Genomic DNA, 23,961 nt, shown 5'->3' on the forward strand with positions numbered 1-23,961 from the left:
TCAAACAGTGGGTGGGACTAGAACACACTGATGGCATCTTACAGGGGGAGGGAAAGGAAGTCTGTAACCTAAGCAGTGGGTGGGACTAGTTTGCTTTACTGGCAGCTTAAGGGGAGGGGCAAGGATTCTGTAACTCAAGAAGTGCTTTACCAGTCAGAGAATAAAGGCCAATGCAGTTCTGCAGCTTGCAGGGAATAGTGCAATAGTGAGAGATGAGCCATCAGACCTTAGTAATAGTGAACTGCCCTGAGCAGATGATTTATTGATACGTTTATATACAGTATATATATAGCTACGAGGGGCCTCCCCTGGGCGCCCTGTTGTGGGACTGCGGTAATAATGCCAGTCTGCCCTCGGGCGCCCAATAATGCACTCACCTTTCTGGAAAACTGTTCCAAGATGTTACAGCCTTGGGAATTCAAGATGGCGATGGCCTGGGCAAAATGGTGTCTCTTTGGGAGTCAAAAGAGCAGAAATGATTAGACAGCCTCATTGTCCTATTCCTGATAAACTGACCCCTAGTAATGCACAATGGCCGGGGCCAAACTGCCCTCCTCCCAGTTATAAGGGAAGGAATATAGGGACTTGCCATTGCCCAGTAAGTACTTTCGGAGTTCTATACTGTAACCAGCTGAACACCCAGTCCCTTACAGACCCACTAAACTGGATAATTGGTTCCTTACCTCCATGACAGAGCCTTCGGAGCTGTACAAGGCGGCCAATACTGATTTCTGAAACCAATAACAGGTGCCTATCAGTCGGGGTGCATCATTATACAACATGGCGGAATGTTCTGGAACAACTGGAGGGAGTTACCCACACAGAAACAACTTACAGATGCCACTTGGAAGGAATTGTTCGTTCCTCTGTGGTCCAAATCGTGGCACAAACAGGAGACAAACAAGGCAAAGATTTCAATGTACCTGTGGGGAGGGAGACATAGGGGTAAGTCAGAGGAACCATAGGAGGTAGACTGATGCCCTAAAGGTGCAGAAAATTCAGAGAAAACAACAAACTGTATATACTGTTACGTACAGTGAGGCTTGAAATACAAAGATGGACGCTGATGTGCTTTGAGGTACATATCCCTGTTTGAAGGAGCCCCTACTGTTCTAATAAGTCTTCCACTGGTCTCATGAGCAAGGAGTGTTCTACTGGGCTAAGGAGTGTTCTACTGGGCTAAGGAGTGTTCTACTGGGCTAAGGAGTGTTCTACTGGGCTAAGGAGTGTTCTACTGGGCTAAGGGGTGTTCTACTGGGCTAAGGAGTGTTCTGTTGGTCTAAGGAGTGTTCTGTTGGTCTAAGGAGTGTTCTACTGGGCTAAAGAGTGTTCTGTTAGTCTACGGAGTGTTCGACTGGTCTACGCAGTGTTCTACTGATCTAAGGAGTGTTCCAATAGTCTAGGGAGTATTCCACACGTCTAAGGGGTGTTCTGCTGATCTAAGGAGTGTTCCACTAGTCTAAGGAGTATTCCACAGGTCTGAGGGGTGTTCTGTTGGTTTAACGAATGTTCTGCTGGTCTAAGGGGTGTTCCACTAATCTAAGGTGTATTGCACAGGGGTGTTCTGACGGTTTAAGGAGTATTACACTAAGTTCTGCTGTTCTAATGAGTGCTCTGCTGGTCTAAAGGAGTGTTCTGTTGGTCAAAGGAGTGGCCTGTTGTCATAAAAGGACTTATATGGCTGAACAGAGTTCTCTACTTTTTAATTAGTGTTTAGAGTATTCCAGCTGTCTAATAAAGGTCCCAGAATTGAGGGTTACATTATTCTAATGAGTTGTCCATTGTCCTAAGGAGTCTATTCTGCTCCAAGAACTCTTCTACTGTTCCTAAGGAGATTTTCACTGCTCTCCTATTCTAATAAGTGTCCCACTCTTCTAATGATTATTGTTTGATTATACTGAGTATTTTGCTGGAATAAATAAACGCCCCACTATTTTTAAGAATATTCTAGAGCAGTGCTGTCCAACTTCTACGGTGCCGAGGGCCAGAATTTCTCTAGCATACATGGTGGAGGGCCGCTAATGGAAGCCAGTTTTGACCACTCCCCTTTTTGAAACCACACCCACTTCAAACCACACCTATTTTATCACAATGGTGGTAGCACAGCAAAATCCCAAATGCTTGGTCCTTACTGTGGGGATATCAACCATCATTCATATGTGAAAGAATTATGTCATATTAAGATATACCCTTAAATTCCATATGCCTTCTCCTCCCCTGTGGATAGCAGAGCAACCCCCAGTACATAATTACACACCTTTGGGACCATTTAATGGCTATTTCCAACTGCTAACAAACTCCCACAACAAACCCCTGCCAGGTTCACCTCCCACAAGCAGCATAGGGCAAGCAGAGTATGGCACACACAGACAGCACTCTGCCTGTCCTATGCTGTCTGTGTGTGCCATACTCTGCCTGTCCTACCCTGCCTGTGTGTGCCATACTCTGCCTGCCCTACCCTGACTGTGTGTGCCATACTCTGCCTGCCCTACTCTTCCTGTGTGTGCCATACCCTCCCTGCCCTATGCTGGCTGTATGTGCCATACTCTGCCTACAGTACCTATGTCTGAGGTGTGAAGAAGTGAACAATGGGAGTGATTACAGTCTGAGCCTGAGGTGTGAACACTGCAGGGGGGAACAATGCAGGTATTAAAAGGTGTGAACAACACAGGGGATTACATTTTTAAACAATACAGAGGGATTACAGCCTGAATCTGAGGTGAGAACCATGCAGGGGGCCAGTTAATCTCAGTACTGATACCATTTAAAGCTTACTCAAAGGTAAGCCATCAAAGCAGCCAGACAGGTGGGGGGCCACACAGAGGGGGGTCGCGGGCCGCCAGTTGGACAGCACTGTTCTAGAGGATGAGTGTCCTGTATAAATGAGACTGCCACTCACTCTAAATAATTCACAAGTTCCAGGTTCTTGAAGAGGAGGTAACAGAAGTGCGAGACAGAGAACGCGTGCATCCAGTTATGGTAGGGGGGGTCTCTGTATCCTTTCTTCACCATAAGGCAAAATCTGCAGAAGTCGAAATACACTTGTAAGGGCAGCAGATAATACGAAATACCTTCTATAAAATCATATCAGACCTATTAAATACTGTCAGCTAAAGAGACGGTGCCCCACCATCATCTGCCGGGTTCTACTGGGACCAACAGCAAGTGGCAGGCCATACGCACCTAATAAGGGTTGTGCGATCAATCTTGTAGTTGTTGACAAAGCCCATGTCTTCAAACATACTTATGACACACTGTAAGAAGAAGAAAACAAATGAGGGGGTGTTAGTTGCTATCATTATGCACCCCCAGCAACGCCATGGGTTCTGCCATGTCCAGGTACAAAGATAGCCCAAGGCAAGAGCCCATGCTCACAGGAGCTCTAGAAAACCCCACTGTGAATATATTGCTTCTATTCCTTTGCAGGGGTAGGAGGGGGCAGAGACTGGGGAGAGAGGGGTAGGAGGGGGCACAGACTGGTGGGAAAGGGGTAGGAGGGGGCACAGGCTGGTGGGAGAGGGGTAGGAGGGGGCACAGGCTGGTGGGAGAGGGGTAGGAGGGGGCACAGACTGGGGGGAGAGGGGTAGGAGGGGGCACAGACTGGGGGGAGAGGGGTAGGAGGGGGCACAGATTGGGGGGAGAGGGGTAGGAGGGGGCACAGATTGGGGGAGAGGGGTAGGAGGGGGCACAGGCTGGTGGGAGAGGGGTAGGAGAGGCACAGACTGGTGGGAGAGGGGTAGGAGGGGCACAGACTGGGGGGAGAGGGGTAGGAGGGGCACAGACTGGGGGGAGAGGGGTAGGAGGGGGCACAGACTGGGGGGAGAGGGGTAGGAGGGGGCACAGACTGGGGGGAGAGGGGTAGGAGGGGCACAGACTGGGGGGAGAGGGGTAGGAGGGGCACAGACTGGTGGGAGAGGGGTAGGAGGGGGCATAGACTGGGGGGAGAGGGGCAGGAGGGGGCACAGGCTGGTGAGAGAGGGGTAGGAGGGGCACAGAGTGGTGGGAGAGGGGTACAAGGGGCACAGAGTGGTAGCAGGGGGCACAGACTGGGGGGAGAGGGGTACGAGGGGGCACAGACTGGTGGGAGAGGGTTTGGGGGGGCACAGAGTGGTGGGAGAGGGGTACAAGGGGCACAGAGTGGTAGCAGGGGGCACAGACTGGTGGGAGAGGGGTTTGGGGGGGCACAGAGTGGTGGGAGAGGGGTACGAGGGGCACAGACTGGTGGGAGAGGGGTTTGGGGGGGCACAGAGTGGTGGGAGAGGGGTACGAGGGGCACAGACTGGTGGGAGAGGTGCACAGACAGGGGGGAGAGGGGTAGGAGGGGCAAAGACTGGGGGGAGAAGGGTACGGGGGCGACAGACTGGTGGGAGAGAAGTATGACGGGCACAGACTGGTGGGAGAGGGGTACAGACTGGGGGGAGAGGGGTACAAAAATGAGCACTTACAGTTGGCCAGACATGGGCAGATATATATACTTCCACCTTGGCCCCTACAGACTGAGTTGGCACTTTATTGGCCCATAGATGGGGCAACTGAGAGGGCCTGATTGACCTGATATCTGGACAAAAACAGGTGACCATCATCCAATGGGGCCCACAGGCTCAATTGGAATCAGTAGGTGGGTGGCTAAACTGGGCAAAAATCAGTTGGGACGCTTTAAATGTCTGGCTAACAGACCAGGAACGAACCAGGATGAATTTAAAATGTATATGAGATAATAGTATGTCCTTATGGGGGCTGAATGCTGAGGGGTCACTACAAGCCAATGAGAGCGAATGCTCCGGCGCCAGTCCCTGCCCTGGCAGCAATAAATTGGCCAACCTGTTTGTACTGTGTGTAGCCGGCCAACCCACCTGAGACTCACACAGGAATTCTGGGTAGAAAAGAGTAACAGCTTTGGGGCATATGTGGGGGGGGGGGGGGGGGGGGGGGGTGCATGGTTTTACTACTCACCATTACGGTATCGTCTTCAGGGAGGGATCTGGGGGTGTAGCTGAAGCTGGCGAAGCCGGGGTCGATCTGACACACGGACACGATGCCGTTGCTTTGCAGCTTCTTGGTTTCATCCTCACAGACCTACAAACAACATCGGGTCAGGATCCACTTTGCCTCTATCTTTCTAACGGGCATCTGTTCTTTTAATTAAATGCAGAATTAATAATAAAGAGAAGGATATGAAATTTTGATTCCCCAATAAATAATATCCTGAGTATCAGAATTTATCTTCATCCCAAAGAATCTATTGTGCTAATTAAATTCCAGGCTGAAGCTCTTTATTGGAGATGGAATCTCTCCCACAGATAGGGATCTCCCCCGGCACAGAGATGGCACCTTCTATCCATTTGTCTGAATGAGCAGAGAGATAATCAGGGTGGCAGGAAGCACTTTCCCTTTAGTGCCTCCTACAGACTGGCAATGGGGGGGAGAGGGGCAGAGATGCCCAGGGCTCTCGGTTTCATGATTCTCAGGCTGCTGAGACTTCCCAGTTCTGGGAAAAGTTGTGCAGGGGCCAGAGGTTTCAAGGAAGAGTTTTATAGGAAGTGAAGAGTTGGTGAAGAACTGTGATTTCCCAAAAAGCAGTGAGTTGGTGAGGAAGCACAGAGGTGTGAGGAAGAGGAAAGTGAGGAAGCACAGAGGTCTGAGGAAGAGGACAGTTGGTGAGGAAGCACAGAGGTCTGAGGAGAAGGAAAGTGAGGAAGAGGACAGTTGGTGAGGAAGCACAGAGGTCTGAGGAAGAGGACAGTTGGTGAGGAAGCACAGAGGTCTGAGGAAAAGGAAAGTGAGGAAGAGGACAGTTGGTGAGGAAGCACAGAGGTCTGAGGAAGAGGAAAAGGAAAGGGAGGAAGAGGACAGTTGGTGAGGAAGCACAGAGGTCTGAGGAAAAGAAAAGTGAGGAAGAGGACAGCTGGTGAAGAAGACAATGGTTACACAGAAGCAGGGGGTTGCTGAAGAAACACACATGTTTTGAGGAAGCGAAGGGGGAAAAGGAAAGTGAGGAACAGGATAGTTGGTGAAGAAGATGATGGTTTCCAAAGAATCAGTGAGTTGCTGAGGAAGCTAAGGGAGAGGAGGATTTCCAAGAAGGAGATCAGTATCTGAGGAAGAGGACAGTTTGGAAGAGGAGAGGTGAGGAAGACTGAGTTACTGAGCAAGGTTTGAGAGGAGGATTTTAGAGACAGAGGAAAGTGTGTGAGGCTTGAATTGGGAATTTGGTGAGGAAGATCATTGTTTCTGAGCAAAAAAGTTTTGCGAGGTCCTGAGTGATAGAGGTTTCAGGGAAGAGGAAAGTCACTGACCAGAGAAACTTTTTTTTATAGGTACTGAGGGGTTTTTAAGAAAGGGGGGGGAGCATTACTGAGAAGTGAACTTTTCACAGTTGAGGAGAATTTATAAAGAGAGCTGAGGATGCTGAGGAGGATGAGGAAGTGGAAAAGACAGGAAGCTGAGGAGACTGAAGAGGATGAGCAGGATGAGGAAGCTGAGAAGGCTAAGGGGGCTGAGGAAGCTGAAGAGGATGAGGAAGCTGAGAAGGCTAAGGGGGCTGAGGAAGCTGAGAAGGCTAAGGGGGCTGAGGAAGCTGAAGAGGATGAGGAAGCTGAGAAGGCTAAGGGGGCTGAGGAAGCTGAGGAGGATGAGGAAGCTGAGGAGGATGAGGAAGCTGAGGAGGATGAGGAAGTGGAAAAGACAAAGGAAGCTGAGGAGACTGAAGAGGATGAGCAGGATGAGGAAGCTGAGAAGGCTAAGGGGGCTGAGGAAGCTGAGGAGGATGAGGAAGCTGAGAAGGCTAAGGGGGCTGAGGAAGCTGAAGAGGATGAGGAAGCTGAGAAGGCTAAGGGGGCTGAGGAAGCTGAAGAGGATGAGGAAGCTGAGAAGGCTAAGGGGGCTGAGGAAGCTGAGGAGGATGAGGAAGCTGAGGAGGATGAGGAAGCTGAGAAGGCTTTCTGTGGGAAGCATGTATTAACTAGTGGAACCAGCTGTCAGTTTCTGTAATACTGTAGGCTGGGGCAAAGTAATAGTAAGGGACGGTGCCCCTAGGGCTGTGGCTTATGGGGTAAATAGGGATCATGGTACCGCTATATGGAATTAGCAGTTCCTTTAGTTACCCCACTCACAGACCATGTTAACGCCATAGAAAGAAGAGAAACAAATGAGCTCATGGTTGGGGCACGAGGAGAGCCTGGCATGCGCCATTATTCCTGCCGACCTCTCAGCAGATTGAAGCCCCTTCATAAAAGTTCATGAGATTGCCCTTCAGCCACAGCACGCTCCTGATGAATCCCTCTTTGTGTGCAGCAGAGCGGGGATAATAGAGAGTCATTGTATCAGGCTCCAGGGCACCCTTTGTGTTTTGTGCAGCACAAGAGATCATTTTGCCTCTCGCCAATCTCCGAGCAGCGTTCTGGGTATTTGGGGTTGAGCTTAGCTCATCTGTTACACACAGGCCACCCGGCCGCTACACCAACACTAATGTGTCCGAGCATTGGGCCTCCGACCATGATCATTACCTTCATGTGATACATCATCATTTCATTCGCCAAGTGACTTCGGAACTGAGCCTCTCGGACCTGCTTGTATAACAGCGACTAGAAGGGAACAATAAGAGAGCCTTATATTACTGTACATCATTGCAACCATATTAGAATATTTCTGATTAATTGGACAAAATTGGGGCTCAATGGGTTGATTGAAAGAAGGGGGTGGGGGTCTAAGATTTCTGGGAGATGATTACATGGAACCTCTAATGATGTAGGAAAGCGGGTGATCATGTGATATCAGGATATCGCCAACTGATGGCGCTTACATGAGCGATGCTGATTCCACAGTAGATGGAGAAAGCTGTGGCCAAGTCCTCATCAAACTTAGTGAATCCGGGGCCATTAATTTTATTGACCAGTTCTGCCACGCCGATGACCTCTGTGCAGGAGAAAGAAGTTGTGCACCACGTTACAAGGTGCCCTTCCCAATAAAGATGTTTCTAGATTAATGAAGACCCAACTGGCCAGAAATGATTCACTACATAAGTGAAGTCCCACTTCCCAGAGGTTATTCCTAGGTTGGAGAAGCCTATACCCACCAGAAATGATTCCTACATAAGTGAAGTCCAACTTCCCTGAGGTTGTTCCTAGGTTGGAGAAGCCTATGCTCACCAGAAATGATTCCTACATAAGTGAAGTCCCACTTCCCTGAGGTTGTTCCTAGGTGGGAGAAGCCTATGCCCACCAGAAATGATTCCTATATAAGTGAAATCCATGTCCCACTGCCCGGAGGTTGTTCCTAGTTTGGAGAAGGCTATGCCCACCAGAAATGATTCCTATATAAGTGAAGTTCCATTTCCCAGAGGTTATTCCTAGGTTGGAGAAGCCTATGCCCACCAGAAATGATTCCTACATAAGTGAAGTCTATGTCCCACTGCCCGAAGGTTATTCCTAGTTTGGAGAAGCCTATGCCTACCAGAAATGATTCCTATATAAGTGAAGTCCATGTCCCACTGCCCGGAGGTTATTCCTAGTTTGGAGAAGCCTATGCCCATCAGAAATGATTCCTATATAAGTGAAGTTCCATTTCCCAGAGGTTATTCCTAGGATGGAGAAGCCTATGTTCACCAGAAATGATTCCTACATAAGTGAAGTCCCACTTCCCGAAGGTTGTTCCTAGGTTGGAGAAGCCTATGCCCACCAGAGATGATTCCTACATAAGTGAAGTCTATGTCCCAGTGCTCGGAGGCTGTTCCTAGGTTGGAGAAGCCTATGCCCACCAGGGATGATTTCTACATAAGTGAAGTCTATGTCCCACTGCCCGGAGGTTGTTCCTAGGTTGGAGATGCCATTGCCCACCAGAGATGATTCCTACATAAGTGAAGTCCCAATTCCCAGAGGTTATTCCTAGGTTAGAGAAGCCTATGCCCACCAGAGATGATTCCTAGATAAGTGAAGTCTATGTCTCACTTCACAGAGGTTATTCCTAGGTTGGAGAAGCCTATATTCCTCAGAAATGATTCCTACATAAGTGAAGTCCCAATTCCCAGAGGTTATTCCTAGGTTAGAGAAGCCTATGCCCACCAGAGATGATTCCTATATAAGTGAAGTCTATGTCCCACTTCACAGAGGTTATTCCTAGGTTGGAGAAGCCTATATTCCTCAGAAATGATTCCTACATAAGTGAAGTCCAACTTCCCTGAGGTTGTTCCTAGGTTGGAGAAGCCTATGTTCACCAGAAATGATTCCTACTTAAGTGACGTCCCACTTCCCAGAGGTTGTTCCTAGGTTGGAGAAGCCTATGTTCACCAGAAATGATTCCTACATAAGTGAAGTCCAACTTCCCTGAGGTTGTTCCTAGGTTGGAGAAGCCTATGCCCACCAGAAATGATTCCTACATAACAGAAGTCCCACTTCCCAGAGGTTATTCCTAGGTTAGAGAAGCCTATGCCCACCAGAGATGATTCCTAGATAAGTGAAGTCTATGTCTCACTTCACAGAGGTTATTCCTAGGTTGGAGAAGCCTATATTCCTCAGAAATGATTCCTACATAAGTGAAGTCCCAATTCCCAGAGGTTATTCCTAGGTTAGAGAAGCCTATGCCCACCAGAGATGATTCCTATATAAGTGAAGTCTATGTCCCACTTCACAGAGGTTATTCCTAGGTTGGAGAAGCCTATATTCCTCAGAAATGATTCCTACATAAGTGAAGTCCAACTTCCCTGAGGTTGTTCCTAGGTTGGAGAAGCCTATGTTCACCAGAAATGATTCCTACTTAAGTGACGTCCCACTTCCCAGAGGTTGTTCCTAGGTTGGAGAAGCCTATGTTCACCAGAAATGATTCCTACATAAGTGAAGTCCAACTTCCCTGAGGTTGTTCCTAGGTTGGAGAAGCCTATGCCCACCAGAAATGATTCCTACATAACAGAAGTCCCACTTCCCAGAGGTTATTCCTAGGCTGAAGAAGCCTATGCCCACCAGAAATGACTGGATTAGTAGAGTCTACATATTCATTATTCCAAGATTAGTAAAGTGTAGGCCCATCTGGCCAGTGTGGCCATCACAGAAGGTCAATTTCTGTCTTCCTATCTGTTCCATAGTGTAAAGATCCACTCGTCGGCCGGGGTCACCAAGCAAGCCTATGATGTTTGCTCATCTACCCACTGAATTTGAGCGACTGGCCTTGGCCAACAACTGGATCATAACAGAAGCCTGCGGAGATCTGTTTGTGAGAGAACTGTGGCAATGGACCATCTGACATATCTGGCAGATTATTGGCCAGACACTACAGAGAGGGCCACTTTCCTATCATTATAATTAAGCTATGACGCCGCCCCCATTGCCTATTTCAATGCTGGACGCCTATGGTGACTGAACCCGGGTGGAACTTACCATTACTCTCATTTTTAATGGGAAAGCACAAGATATTGCGAGTCCTGAATCCTGTGCTGTCGTCCACCCCCCGGTAGAACAGCGGATGTGAGTAGGCATCCTTAATATTCAAGATCTGGCCGGTGGTGGCCACATGGCCGGCTATACCCTGGTCCGCTGGGATTCTTATCTCGTAGCTCTGCAAGGCAAACGTTTATAGAGAATGTCCAAAAACCAATGATAAAAAGTAGTCACGCTAACACCTAGGTGAACTTTCCCTTTAAATTTAGCCCAATGTGAGAATGTCTCCATGAATTGCTTACTGTTTAGGTATCGCTGCTCTTGATTGGCCGGATTTATACGAGACACAACGTGGAATATAGAGAAGCTCAGATGTGCACAGTGCGATGGTGCAACGCTGTATATAAGGACCAAGTACCAATGGGCATTCATTCCATTAAGAATAAAGTGATCAAACCCTTGTGTGAATATGATTGGTTGCCAGAATCAAAGGGGAAATACGACTGTGTGTCTTGTAACACCTACAAGGGTTATACTGAGTGTCTGTCTCTGTTCCCCGGGGCCCCTATAAACTGCTGTTGTCCCTGGGATTATGGGTAACCAACCAATCAGGGTGCTTGCTATAAAGTCTATGATTTGCCCACAGGGGTCCCAGGGGCCACTTAGTTACTCACCTCGTCATCGACAACCCCCCCATCAAACACTTTGGCCACGAGCTCGTGGCTCTGCCGCTCCAACAGGAACACCGAGCATCTGGCAGAGAGAGGAGGGCAGGGGTGTAAGGGTTAAACGGCACAGTCCATTTGTGGCTTGGGAAGGGGGGAAGTGAGAACAAACAGAGCAAAGAGAAGTGAGATGGAAAGTGGGGGGGGGGGGGTGTTGTTTGTGGGAGCTTACAGTCTAGGAATGAGGTGAAGCAGAGAATTATGGGATGTTTCATAGTGTTGTCGTTTTCCCTGTTGCACTGAATCTGCCCAGGAGGTGTAACTCTAACACACACACAATATATATAAATATACACACAGTGCCCCGGGGGCTAGTGCCTCGAGCCCCCCAAACATCCCATAGGCACCCCATCAATGCATAGGCCATTTGCCTTTAGCCCAAAGTCTCACTGGGGATCCCCAAGGGCATATATCCTTATTTCTCTAATTACTATAATATTGTATTTTCTATTTCATGCAGCTGCTGAACTACAACTCCCAGCATCCCCTGGCTGTCGCTGGGTACTGCAATTTGTAGTTGAATAGCTGAAACATTGCGGGCTGATCATGTGATTATGTACATTTCTGCATTGCTGAGATTTCTGGCCTCTGTGATGATTTCCTGGAGAAGGACGGAGACATCGTCTGAAAAGAAAGAGCAGAGAGAGGAGTGTTAGCTCTTGGGCTCGGCACCCTGTACATCAGGGATATAAACCCAGCCATGATGCTGCCCCACGGCGCCCCCTAGTGTTGCTATAGAAGTTGCCAAAAACCATCATTATAGATGCAAGGAAATCCCCCAATGAGAATTGTACTGATAAATAAGTTGATTATAAATGCAAAAGAACTGCCCAGTGAGAATGCTGATTCCCAGCACTGTGTCAGGCCCCTTGCTGGTACCTTACATATAGAGATAATGATGGCATTTTCTCCCCTCATTATATGGCACAGGAATCAGACATGGGGATAAAGGGACAGACTTGTTCAGTGCTGGGAAACTGTGCTTATTGCTCCCAACTCCAATTGCAGGAACAGAGAACAGGGAGCCGGATTTACTCACATCAGCTGGGATTCTCATTGGAGGATTTTTCGCATGTTAAAGCAGTCGCTGGCTGTGGGGATTTGGGGGAAAGTTTTATTGGGCAATATTGCTTTAAGAATACAGCCCTGATGTTGCTGGACTACAGCTCCCAGCATGCCCCAAGCTTCATTATATGTTACATTATTGTGGGATTTGTAGCCCAGTAACAACTGAGTAACGTTGGGTTGAGCCGCGCTGGGCAGCAGGGTTTGTATCCCCTTTAACAGAGGGAAAGAGCCTCATATCCAAGCAGGCAGTCCATAGTAACAGCAGATTTCTCCTGACTGCACCCCATACAGTACAGCAGGGTGCTGGGCACAGTTCCACTCTGGTTACTTTGCTTTGGGTTCAGCCATTATTGGTTTACGGCAGAACATCCCCTTGGAATGGAAGCGAATTTAGTCAACTTCACCTCTAGGTGGCGCCAAACTCCAGTCATTGGTCATTATTACACTGTTACTAACCTCACTATATTTACTGACTGATTTACTAAATAGGTGCTAAGTTGCTCACAGCAGCCAGTCCCATCATTGCTAGCATTATAATAACTGACTGACGAGAGATCACAACTAACTGCTCATTGGTTGCTCTATTTGCACCTATGCCCCAACTGAACGGCAATATCATCATTAATAGGCTTCATTACGGAATTATATTCACCCAAACGTCCTTCATAAGGAAAGCACCCCGGTGTGTGTGAATAGGAAAGCACATTAGATTGCAAGCTCCCCGGGGCAAGGAATGATATATAATCTCTGTACAAAGCTGCGCAGTATAAATAACAGGGATTTGGACAGGAGGTAGCCCACCTTAATTAAAGTTGCTCCGGGGGGGGGGGGAGCAACTTTCTCTCTCTATACAACAGAGCTCGGGGCCACTTCATTTATTTCCATCCAGAGGTTGTTAAATCCCCCCCCCCGGTACCTGGGGAATGGAAACAGCCGGACCCCCGGGGAGTGGAAATATTAGTGGCCGTAGGACACACAGACATATAAACACTCAAATTAAACTTTTCCAATAAGGAAAGTGGCCGCCGGTGCCGCACATTCTCTCTGAGAGACATAAATACCGGTTGGTGCCAAAGGGCAGAAGCTTCTGTCGTCAGTGATCCAAATATAGGATTTGGGGGGGCAGTAACTGGAGTCAGGCTGTATGGGGTATATCGGCCATGTCCATTCCCCGGCTGGGGCAGAGCCTCTTGCACGGTGCTGTGCCAGGGATGGAGCTGGGCACCAAGAGCACAGGGCAGGGCAACAAGGGATCACAATCTTGGGGGTTGTAGACCCCATGTGTATATACCTATGGCTCCGTGTGTGTATATCCCTATGGCTCCGTGTGTGTATATCCCTATGGCCCCGTGTGTGTATATCCCTATGGGCCTGTGTGTGTATATCCCTATGGCCCCGTGTGTGTATATCCCTATGGGCCTGTGTGTGTATATCCCTATGGGCCTGTGTGTGTATATCCCTATGGCCCCCTGTGTGTGTATATCCCTATGGGCCTGTGTGTGTATATCCCTATGGCCCCGTGTGTGTATATCCCTATGGGCCTGTGTGTGTATATCCCTATGGCCCCGTGTGTGTATATCCCTATGGGCCTGTGTGTGTATATCCCTATGGGCCTGTGTGTGTATATCCCTATGGCCCCGTGTGTGTATATCCCTATGGCCCCGTGTGTGTATATCCCTATGGCCCCGTGTGTGTGTATATCCCTATGGGCCTGTGTGTGTATATCCCTATGGGCCTGTGTGTGTATATCCCTATGGCCCCGTGTGTGTATATCCCTATGGCCCCGTGTGTGTATATCCCTATGGCCCCGTGTGTGTGTATATCCCTATGGCCCCGTGTGGGTATATCCCTATGGGCCCGTGTGTGTATATCCCTATGGGCCTGTGTGTGTATATCCCTATGGCCCCGTGTGTGTATATCCCTATGGGCCTGTGTGTATATATCCCTATGGGCCCGTGTGTGTATATCCCTATGGGCCTGTGTGTGTATATCCCTATGGCCCCGTGTGTGTGTATATCCCTATGGGCCTGTGTGTGTATATCCCTATGGGCCTGTGTGTGTATATCCCTATGGGCCTGTGTGTGTATATCCCTATGGGCCTGTGTGTGTATATCCCTATGGCCCCGTGTGTGTGTATATCCCTATGGGCCTGTGTGTGTATATCCCTATGGGCCTGTGTGTGTATATCCCTATGGCCCCGTGTGTGTGTATATCCCTATGGGCCTGTGTGTGTATATCCCTATGGCCCCGTGTGTGTGTATATCCCTATGGCCCCGTGTGTGTATATCCCTATGGCCCCGTGTGTGTATATCCCTATGGCCCCGTGTGTGTATATCCCTATGGCCCCGTGTGTGTGTATATCCCTATGGCCCCGTGTGGGTATATCCCTATGGGCCCGTGTGTGTATATCCCTATGGGCCTGTGTGTGTATATCCCTATGGCCCCGTGTGTGTATATCCCTATGGGCCTGTGTGTATATATCCCTATGGGCCCGTGTGTGTATATCCCTATGGGCCTGTGTGTGTATATCCCTATGGCCCCGTGTGTGTGTATATCCCTATGGGCCTGTGTGTGTATATCCCTATGGGCCTGTGTGTGTATATCCCTATGGGCCTGTGTGTGTATATCCCTATGGGCCTGTGTGTGTATATCCCTATGGCCCCGTGTGTGTGTATATCCCTATGGGCCTGTGTGTGTATATCCCTATGGGCCTGTGTGTGTATATCCCTATGGCCCCGTGTGTGTGTATATCCCTATGGGCCTGTGTGTGTATATCCCTATGGCCCCGTGTGTGTGTATATCCCTATGGCCCCGTGTGGGTATATCCCTATGGGCCCGTGTGTGTATATCCCTATGGGCCTGTGTGTGTATATCCCTATGGCCCCGTGTGTGTGTATATCCCTATGGGCCTGTGTGTGTATATCCCTATGGCTCCGTGTGTGTGTATATCCCTATGGCCCTGTGTGTGTATATCCCTATGGGCCTGTGTGTATATATCCCTATGGGCCCGTGTGTGTATATCCCTATGGGCCTGTGTGTATATATCCCTATGGGCCCGTGTGTGTATATCCCTATGGGCCCGTGTGTGTATATCCCTATGGGCCTGTGTGTGTATATCCCTATGGCCCCGTGTGTGTATATCCCTATGGGCCTGTGTGTGTATATCCCTATGGGCCCGTGTGTGTATATCCCTATGGGCCTGTGTGTGTATATCCCTATGGCCCCGTGTGTGTATATCCCTATGGGCCTGTGTGTATATATCCCTATGGGCCCGTGTGTGTATATCCCTATGGGCCTGTGTGTGTATATCCCTATGGCCCCGTGTGTGTGTATATCCCTATGGGCCTGTGTGTGTATATCCCTATGGCCCCGTGTGTGTGTATATCCCTATGGCCCCGTGTGGGTATATCCCTATGGGCCCGTGTGTGTATATCCCTATGGGCCTGTGTGTGTATATCCCTATGGCCCCGTGTGTGTGTATATCCCTATGGGCCTGTGTGTGTATATCCCTATGGCTCCGTGTGTGTGTATATCCCTATGGCCCTGTGTGTGTATATGCCTATGGCTCCGTGTGTGTATATCCCTATGGGGGCCATACAGCAGCCATGTTACAATATTCTGCAAAGTTTTCACATCCTCCATTGACCCTAAATCCAAGTTTTTCACCTGTTCCCATTGTGCCGCAGACTACAATGGAGGTGACGCACGCGCTCATTTCGCGGCTTTATGGAGTTTGCGAGAAGGGAAAATTATTAGTTTGCGCTGAAAGCCCAAATGGAACATTTTAATCGCAGGTTTTATTTCCCGCTGACCAAGCCTGGTTGCCGTGGAGACCGCCGCGGAGCGTATGCTGCTCATTTAAGAGGCGCATGTATATAAATAGGCAGCGGCGGAATATAACGATTATCTTAGGGCTGAGGCTCAATATAAAAAGAGACTCGCCGACCTGTTATTATGGGAAATGACTTTAATGGCGTTCCGCCAGTCACCCCCGCACACTTTATTGTCACTTAGTGCCACTTACACTGTAGGTGCAAATGTAACAGCGCCCACTAGAGGTTGGGGGGCACATATCGGCTATGCAGTCAGGGTAAAACTTGTCCACATCTAAAGGCGTCATTACTGAAACCCCCCCATGCAAGTGCAAGAGCAGTAATGGGAGCAAAAGTGCCCCCCCTAGTGTGTGGATAGGGTTCTGCTGCTCATGAATACAAGACTTCCAAACCTGGGCAGCACTGTATTCATGGGACAGGTCTATATTTTGAAGTGCAAAAAAAATGGCGGATTGCTAACATTTTTTTGCACTTTGCACCCTGTCCTGCAGGTACAAAATGACCCTAATATACAGGCACCCCCCCTTCAGTGAATTCTCCTGTCCCTCACCATATAGCTGGGTTATTACCCAGTGCCCTAAACCAATCAAGCAACATATTCCCTGACGATGGTGGTTGGTTTCTAAAAGTTTGTAGCTATGGAACATAACAGCGGTACAAAACTGATAAGGAGAACGTAGAACTCACCCAAGTGCGTGAAGAGGTTTTTGGCCACTTGCAGAAGAGCCTGTGGGAGAAAAAGAGCGTCAGTTTGCAGGTCGGGAAAGCGCTGTAATATTCTGGGCACAGAATCTCATATCTAGCGGCTGTGAGTTACCCACGGGCACTGCCAAGGGGTGGGTTGGCTGGGAGTGACAGGGGGTAAGGTGGGGTGGGAGATCTTGGGGCATTTGTTGGTTGAGTGCCCCCTCGGCATACATGCCTGTGCCAACAACTAAATATACAGTTGGTGTCTCTAATGAGATATGGCAGGGGCACGTGCAGGATCTGACTGGGCCAGTGGGGCACTGGAAAAAAAACCGGTAGGCCCACCAGGGTTGCCACTGCAGGGGCCCCGCACCCCCACCATGGTCCTCACACCCCCCCGCTGCCCACCCAACCTCCCCCGGAGCACACATAGTTAGGCATGTCGGGAGAGGGGGACCTGTGGGTTTCAGAATGCCCAGCAGGGATTGGAGCCCACCAGGTTTTTTTTCTAGTGTTCCGTTGGCCCAGTCTGACCCTGCCTGCTGGCGCTCCCCCACTGATCTCACTCCCCCAAGTACACATTGCTGAGGAAGGCAGGGCTTGGGGGGGGCAGCAGCGCCCCAGGGGAGGAGCCAGAGGAGATGGGGCCCATGGGGAGGCAGCCTTGGTGGCCCATGCACACCCCAGTCTGACCCTGGGCACGAGCAGTTCTTCCCTGGTCTATGTGGGTAAGGGAGACTGGGGCCTATTTATAACAACTGCCTTTACACCATTTACATGAATTTGCTGTATATTTACGATAAATAAATTCTTATCCCACAGGAAAATAAAAGCCCCAAAATGTGATATCCCCCCCCCCCCTTTATTTTTACCAGCGACACAGCAGCCCCACGAAGCAGAAAGGGAAAGATCCATGGAACACGATAGAGACTGATATGGGCCCCCCATAACAGCTCTATATGGGCCCCATTGCTGGTCCTGGGGTTCCCCTGTGCCAGGGGTGCAACTTGCCCGGAAGCGGTGCCCTCTGTATACACGGTGCTGAGATTCTGGGCAGATCCCAGGGGAAATCAAAGGGTGCCGGGATAGGTTATGGGTGCAGGGCTGCCACCTTTGGCGGAGGCTAAAAACAAGGGGGTGGGGCAGATGGCATTGGGGGTGGGGCAGTGATATTGGACTTGGGCATGATGACATCAGAGGCAGTCAGTGGGGTTATGATGCCAAAGCGGGGGGCTTATTGCATCACTTAGATGTGATTGGCTGGATTTCTGTCCAGTTTTCTCAGTGTTTTAATCTGGAGAGAAAGTCTGGAACTGGGCAAATTGGCATGTCTGATTCTAAAACACACGGGGGGGGGGGGGGGGGGGCAGCCCTATCTCTGGCTATATTCTGCCTGATGAGTCCAATCCTTTCATAAACGGTATTGGATCTACTATACAGAAATCAGTTATCCAGAAAGCTTGGAAATGCAGCAATGCTAAGCTTAAAAAATGCAAACTGGTTGATTTGCTTTTGTTTCTGTAATATGATGATGAAAATGATGAAGAAGATGAAGATGATGATGATGAAAAAGAAGATGATGATGATGGAGAAGGAACAGAAGAAGGAGGAGAAGGAGGAGGAGGAGGAGAAATGAACTGTACTTGATGATAACCAAGCTGAGGTGAGAATCTTAATATTTGTTTTCATTTATTGGGCAGATTGTTGTTTGGGTTTCACACGGCTGAAAACTGAAAGTTGAGACCCAAACAGGCCTTAGAGAAACTAAACTCAATACCGGGGGCAGCCCTAGATGGGTGGGGGTGCCAGGACATGGGTGCCATACCTAGAACCCAATTCCGCAACCCCCAGAATTTTCACTGTACAAGTGCGACTTGTCTTGTTACTCCAAATAATGATCACTGGCTGGAGAGGAGGAGGATACAGTTGTCTCTCCAACATGCGCCACTAGGTGGCACCGGGTGCCCGCGCTGCGCCCGCATCTCACCTGTAACGCATTTCTCTGCACGTCTGGCGGCACCTGCAGCTTGTGAGAGCCCATCTGTGCCAGTCTTTGCCTGAGCTGGCAATTCTCACTTACTCAGCCGCCCGGGGGCTTCAGCTGTGGGCACAGCCTGGCAGGGCTTCCCGAGGCGCAGATGTGCCAAGCTGTGGTGCCAGGATAAGCCGCGCTGTTTGTCACAAACACAGGATTTGTTAAGTGCCGCTGGATACATGGCTCTCAGTATGGGGGGCCCCTGGGCATACAGCTGCTGCTGAGACCTTGTCCTTCATAACTACTGAATGGGGGGCAATCATCGTGCCACGGTGGGGGCTCACTAATAAATAATACCGGAGAGGGAAGGCGGATACATTAGCCAATATAACACAGATAGTTGCTCAAGGTAACCTTAGCACCCACCGGCAGCACCCGGCCAATTAGCCCCGCCGCCCTTCATTGTGTTGCCCTCCCTACCTCTCGCTTGGCTAATCCCCGGCTTCATAGAGTTTAATTAGTTTCCCATTAATACCTTGATTATAAATGCATTTACCCTGAGCGGAGAGGGGACCCCCCAATCCGAGGCTGAAGGAGAGGATGAAGGAGGAGGTTAATTACAAACATGGTGCCATAATGACTTCCCATGGTCGTTGGGTTAGTAAGAGAGTCTGCCGGCTCGGGGGGGGCAAGTGGGGATTATCTGTATCTCACGGAGAGAGGGGCATCCCAGGCACCAGGGGGGCAATGTTTATGAGATATATATATATATATATACACACACACACACATCAGCCCAGCACGCATATGGCCAAACAGGACAATGACCCACTGGTCAGGTGACCTTGGCCAACAAGTCGATTGTTAAGTGTATGGCCCATTTATTCCAATCATGACGGGTTATTCTTTACACAAGTGTGCCCCTTAGTACTCATGCAGGGTGCCCTTCTGCCCAGGGGACAGGGCAAATATCCAACACGATGAAGCCCAGACCTGCCCTTAGCGCCAGTGCCCACCTGGAATATACCCTGCTTCCTTATTGGCATGTCTGGGTGTGTAAGGGGACGGGTAGAGGGCAGAAAGGGGGCCAAAGTGCCTCCCACCCCCAGCACCTCATGAATACAGTGCTGCCGAATGTAGGTAGAGCTTTATTACTGGGGAAGAAACATGTCTCTGCACAATCCTGTCTGTAATGGAGCCCTATGGTGAATATGGTATGTGGGGCCCTTTGGGGTACAGGGCCCTATGGGGTACAGGGCCCTATGGGGTACAGGGCCCTTTGGGGTACAGGGTCCTATGGGATTCTGGTCAAAGCAGCACATGATACACTGTCTCAGAAACCCCTTGGCAATGGGGCAGCAAGAAGAGGCTACTATGGAAAAGGGATCCTTTATGGGACCAACCTGAGCCCGGTATTGAGCAGACTAAAATGGACTGTGCCCATATCTATGTTTATATGCCCCTGCAGGCCAGATGGGGCAATAACAGAAATTAATAAGTGGGCAATCACTGTCAGTAGCCCCAATGCCCCGGGGCATTAGGATAACCTTCCCACGGCTGCGCATTGTTTCTAGCTAAGTGAAATCCTTAGGAATGTTCACTGGGGTGCGATAACCAAAGCTCTTTCCCTATAGGAATGTGCAACATGGAAGCGGAAGGTTCTAGAATATGTAGAACATCAAATGTCAGCTGCCAACTCCAATAGGGACAGAGACTTGATGTGTGAACGTTGCTGCAGGTCTAGTAACCCATAGCAACGCAGGTAGCGTGTTCTGTTTATACCAGAACCTGATTGGGTGCTGCGGTACAGAGTTTGGGGCTATTGTTACATTGCCCCCCTAGTCCAGGAGTTGCCAGCGAGTGTCTGTGTGACATTGGGAGAGATTCACTGACACGGAAAATAAAGATATTATTGTTATTATTATTATACTCCTTACACTCCCCCGGCTCCCTCCCGGCCGCGTTATTCTCAGTTCAATTAGTGGAACATGAAATCCCTTACTCGCCTGAGTGACTGACACATCCTGTGCCAACGTAACGTCATCGCGCCCCCCCGGGGTCTCTCATCCTCCCCCCTCTATCTGCTGAGCATGATATTTCCATAGGGAAGGACTGGGGCAGCACTCGGGCCGGTACCGGGGAGATCAGCTGCGCCCGTCACTGTGCCCCAATGTTAAACGCATCACCGGGTACAAATACTTTTAATTAAAGCTGAAATCTTCTGGGTATAATGAGAATAAGCAACATTATTGTGCATTTCATACTGACAACTGTCACAGTCACCCTGCTATAGTTCCAGGGGTACCCAGGGCACAAATAAGCACTCACCCCAAATCCCCCCCTAACTGGCCTTCAGGCTGGGCCCCCTTAGCCCATAACAAGGTTACAGATATATAGAAACATTGGGGTAACAGTCACCCCGCTATAGTTCCAGGGGTACCCAGGGCACAAATAAGCACTCACCCCAAATCCCCCCCTAACTGGCCTTCAGGCTGGGCCCCCTTAGCCCATAACAAGGTTACAGATATATAGAAACATTGGGGTAACAGTCACCCCGCTATAGTTCCAGGGGTACCCAGGGCACAAATAAGCACTCACCCCAAATCCCCCCCTAACTGGCCTTCAGGCTGGGCCCCCTTAGCCCATAACAAGGTTACAGATATATAGAAACATTGGGGTAACAGTCACCCCGCTATAGTTCCAGGGGTACCCAGGGCACAAATAAGCACTCACCCCAAATCCCCCCCTAACTGGCCTTCAGGCTGGGCCCCCTTAGCCCATAACAAGGTTACAGATATATAGAAACATTGGGGTAACAGTCACCCCGCTATAGTTCCAGGGGTACCCAGGGCACAAATAAGCACTCACCCCAAATCCCCCCCTAACTGGCCTTCAGGCTGGGCCCCCTTAGCCCATAACAAGGTTACAGATATATAGAAACATTGGGGTAACAGTCACCCCGCTATAGTTCCAGGGGTACCCAGGGCACAAATAAGCACTCACCTTTATGGTAACTGTTAGTATGTTATAGAACTGTCTATTCTAAGCAACTTTTCAATTGGTCCTCATTATTTATTTCTTATAGTTATTGAATTATTTGCCTTCTTCCAACTCTTTGCAGCTTTCAAATGGGGGTCACTGACCCCGGCAGCCAAACCCTATTGCTCTGTGAGGCTCCAGTTTTATTGTTATTATTACTCTTTATTACTTATCTTTCTATTCAGCCCCTCCCCTATTCATATACCAGCCTCTCCTACAAACTGCTCCCTGGTTCCTAAGGTAATTTGGACCCTAGCAACCAGATAGCTGCTGAAGCTCCAAACTGGAGAGCTGCTGAACAAAAAGTGAAATAACTTAAACACTACAAATATTAAAAAAAATGAAGACCAATTGCAAATTGTCTCAGAATATTACTCTCTACATCATACTATAAGACGCACCCAGCAACTTGCTTATTTATTAATAAAAATCTGCTAATAAGCTTATTTTCTAACAACAGTGCAGTAAAGCAATGCCGTTTGTATGCAATACCGCTGCGCTGGTGCCACTCACATCCGACTCGGTATAAAAGGATCAAATAGGGGAATAAATAATGGCTTTATGTGGAACTATCCCTGTCCTGTATTCGCTATCTGCCCCAATGAGTTTATTTACCCCCCCCGCTGTGAGTGGCGGCGCCGGGAGTGATGTAGTGACACGAGCAACGGGCGCTTTGCATATAAAGAAGTAGGTTAATTACAGTGATACATTCGTTACTGGGAGCCTCCATCTCTGTCTCTTAAACACCCACACTGGCTGAAATTAAAGGGGAACTAGCACTAAAATGGAATATAAGCGTCATCACATGAAATGAAGTTCCTAATATAAATCACGTTGCCCTATCTCCATGGAACAGCCGCCCAAGTCAGAGTCAGGTTTCCCTGGCCTAGTGGGCACTCCCTTTGCCCAGACAATGTATTAGGACCTGGGTCAGACTGGGCTGCCAGGAAAAAATCCAGTGGCCCCCGACCCAAACCCCACCGGGTACTCCCCCCGACGCACTGAAGGTAAGTTTAAATTACACTTGGGAGGGGGTCGGGTCATGGAGGCCACTGTGGTGGGGGGGGGGGGGTATAGATGTCCACGCTGGGACTGGGGGCTTCTTGGGGGTGCAGGGGCCCCTGAGGCATAAACAGAGGTTCCTAGGTCCCCAAACTGGTGACAAATGAACAGTTGGTCAAGGAAAAAAAGACTCTTGTCTTGGTCAATATGGACTATACTAAGTCTTGGTTTCTAGACCAATCAAAAGCAGTGTAAGAAGACAAAGGTAAACCAATCAAAGCAGCAGAACCACACAGAGGTACCAGTTGGACCCACCTGGCATTCGCACTTTAATTTCTGTTCTTTCTGGAAGGCCAATGTGCTGGTGAGAACCGTGGAGGTGTAACAGAAGCAGTGCTGGATCTTGTGCTCATCCACCTCCGTGTACCTGCGGGGCCAAGGAAACGTCCCATTAGGAATCTCGGGGGGCACTAACGGGACAAACCACTGGTTCTTTTAGAAAAGCCCAATTCTATTCTGTGGGGGGGACATTAGGAAGTGCAGTTGGGTGTCCCACGGCGCCCCCTAGTTTTGCTATAGAAGTTGCTAAAGAACATCATTATAGATGCAAGGAAATTCCCCAATGAGAATTGTACTGATAAATAAGTTGATTATAAATGCAAAAGAACTGCCCAGTGAGAATGCTGATTCCCAGCACTGTGTCAGGCCCCTTGCTGGTACCTTACATATAGAGATAATGATGGCATTTTCTCCCGTCATTATATGGCACAGGAATCAGACATGGGGATAAAGGGACAGACTTGTTCAGTGCTGGGAAACTGTGCTTATTGCTCCCAACTCCAATTGCAGGAACAGAGAACAGGGAGCCGGATTTACTCACATCAGCTGGGATTCTCATTGGAGGATTTTTCGCATGTTAAAGCAGTCGCTGGCTGTGGGGATTTGGGGGAAAGTTTTATTGGGCAATATTGCTTTAAGAATACAGCCCTGATGTTGCTGGACTACAGCTCCCAGCATGCCCCAAGCTTCATTATATGTTACATTATTGTGGGATTTGTAGCCCAGTAACAACTGAGTAACGTTGGGTTGAGCCGTGCTGGGCAGCAGGGTTTATATCCCCTTTAATTCAACACAATGTATATGAATTCCCCAGTATGTGCCACACATGCATTATGGGAGCGCGACTGTCTCATACCTGTGCTCATTAATCTGTCTATGGTGAAAGGCTGTAATATACGCGGCACCGACTGGGCACAACCGCACAT

General features: G+C 49.3%; 1 protein-coding gene across 4 annotated transcripts in view; it reads right to left on the bottom strand.

The window, feature by feature from the left end:
* pde2a (phosphodiesterase 2A) overlaps positions 1 to 23,961 on the bottom strand; it is a 267,569-nt gene that overhangs the window by 3,692 nt on the left and 239,916 nt on the right. For all 4 annotated transcript variants that reach the window (XM_031896136.1, NM_001079139.1, XM_031896137.1 and 1 more), the window contains 13 exon segments: positions 23,012 to 23,123; positions 16,681 to 16,720; positions 11,653 to 11,716; positions 11,042 to 11,120; positions 10,368 to 10,545; positions 7,802 to 7,914; positions 7,506 to 7,583; positions 4,954 to 5,076; positions 3,184 to 3,254; positions 2,900 to 3,022; positions 836 to 923; positions 684 to 731; positions 378 to 452 (listed from right to left, as the gene is read on the bottom strand). In XM_031896136.1, the coding sequence (XP_031751996.1) occupies positions 378 to 452; positions 684 to 731; positions 836 to 923; positions 2,900 to 3,022; positions 3,184 to 3,254; positions 4,954 to 5,076; positions 7,506 to 7,583; positions 7,802 to 7,914; positions 10,368 to 10,545; positions 11,042 to 11,120; positions 11,653 to 11,716; positions 16,681 to 16,720; positions 23,012 to 23,123 (1,192 nt within the window).

The sequence above is a fragment of the Xenopus tropicalis genome, chromosome 2 (genome assembly GCF_000004195.4).
Source record: "Xenopus tropicalis strain Nigerian chromosome 2, UCB_Xtro_10.0, whole genome shotgun sequence".
NCBI lineage: Eukaryota > Metazoa > Chordata > Amphibia > Anura > Pipidae > Xenopus > Xenopus tropicalis.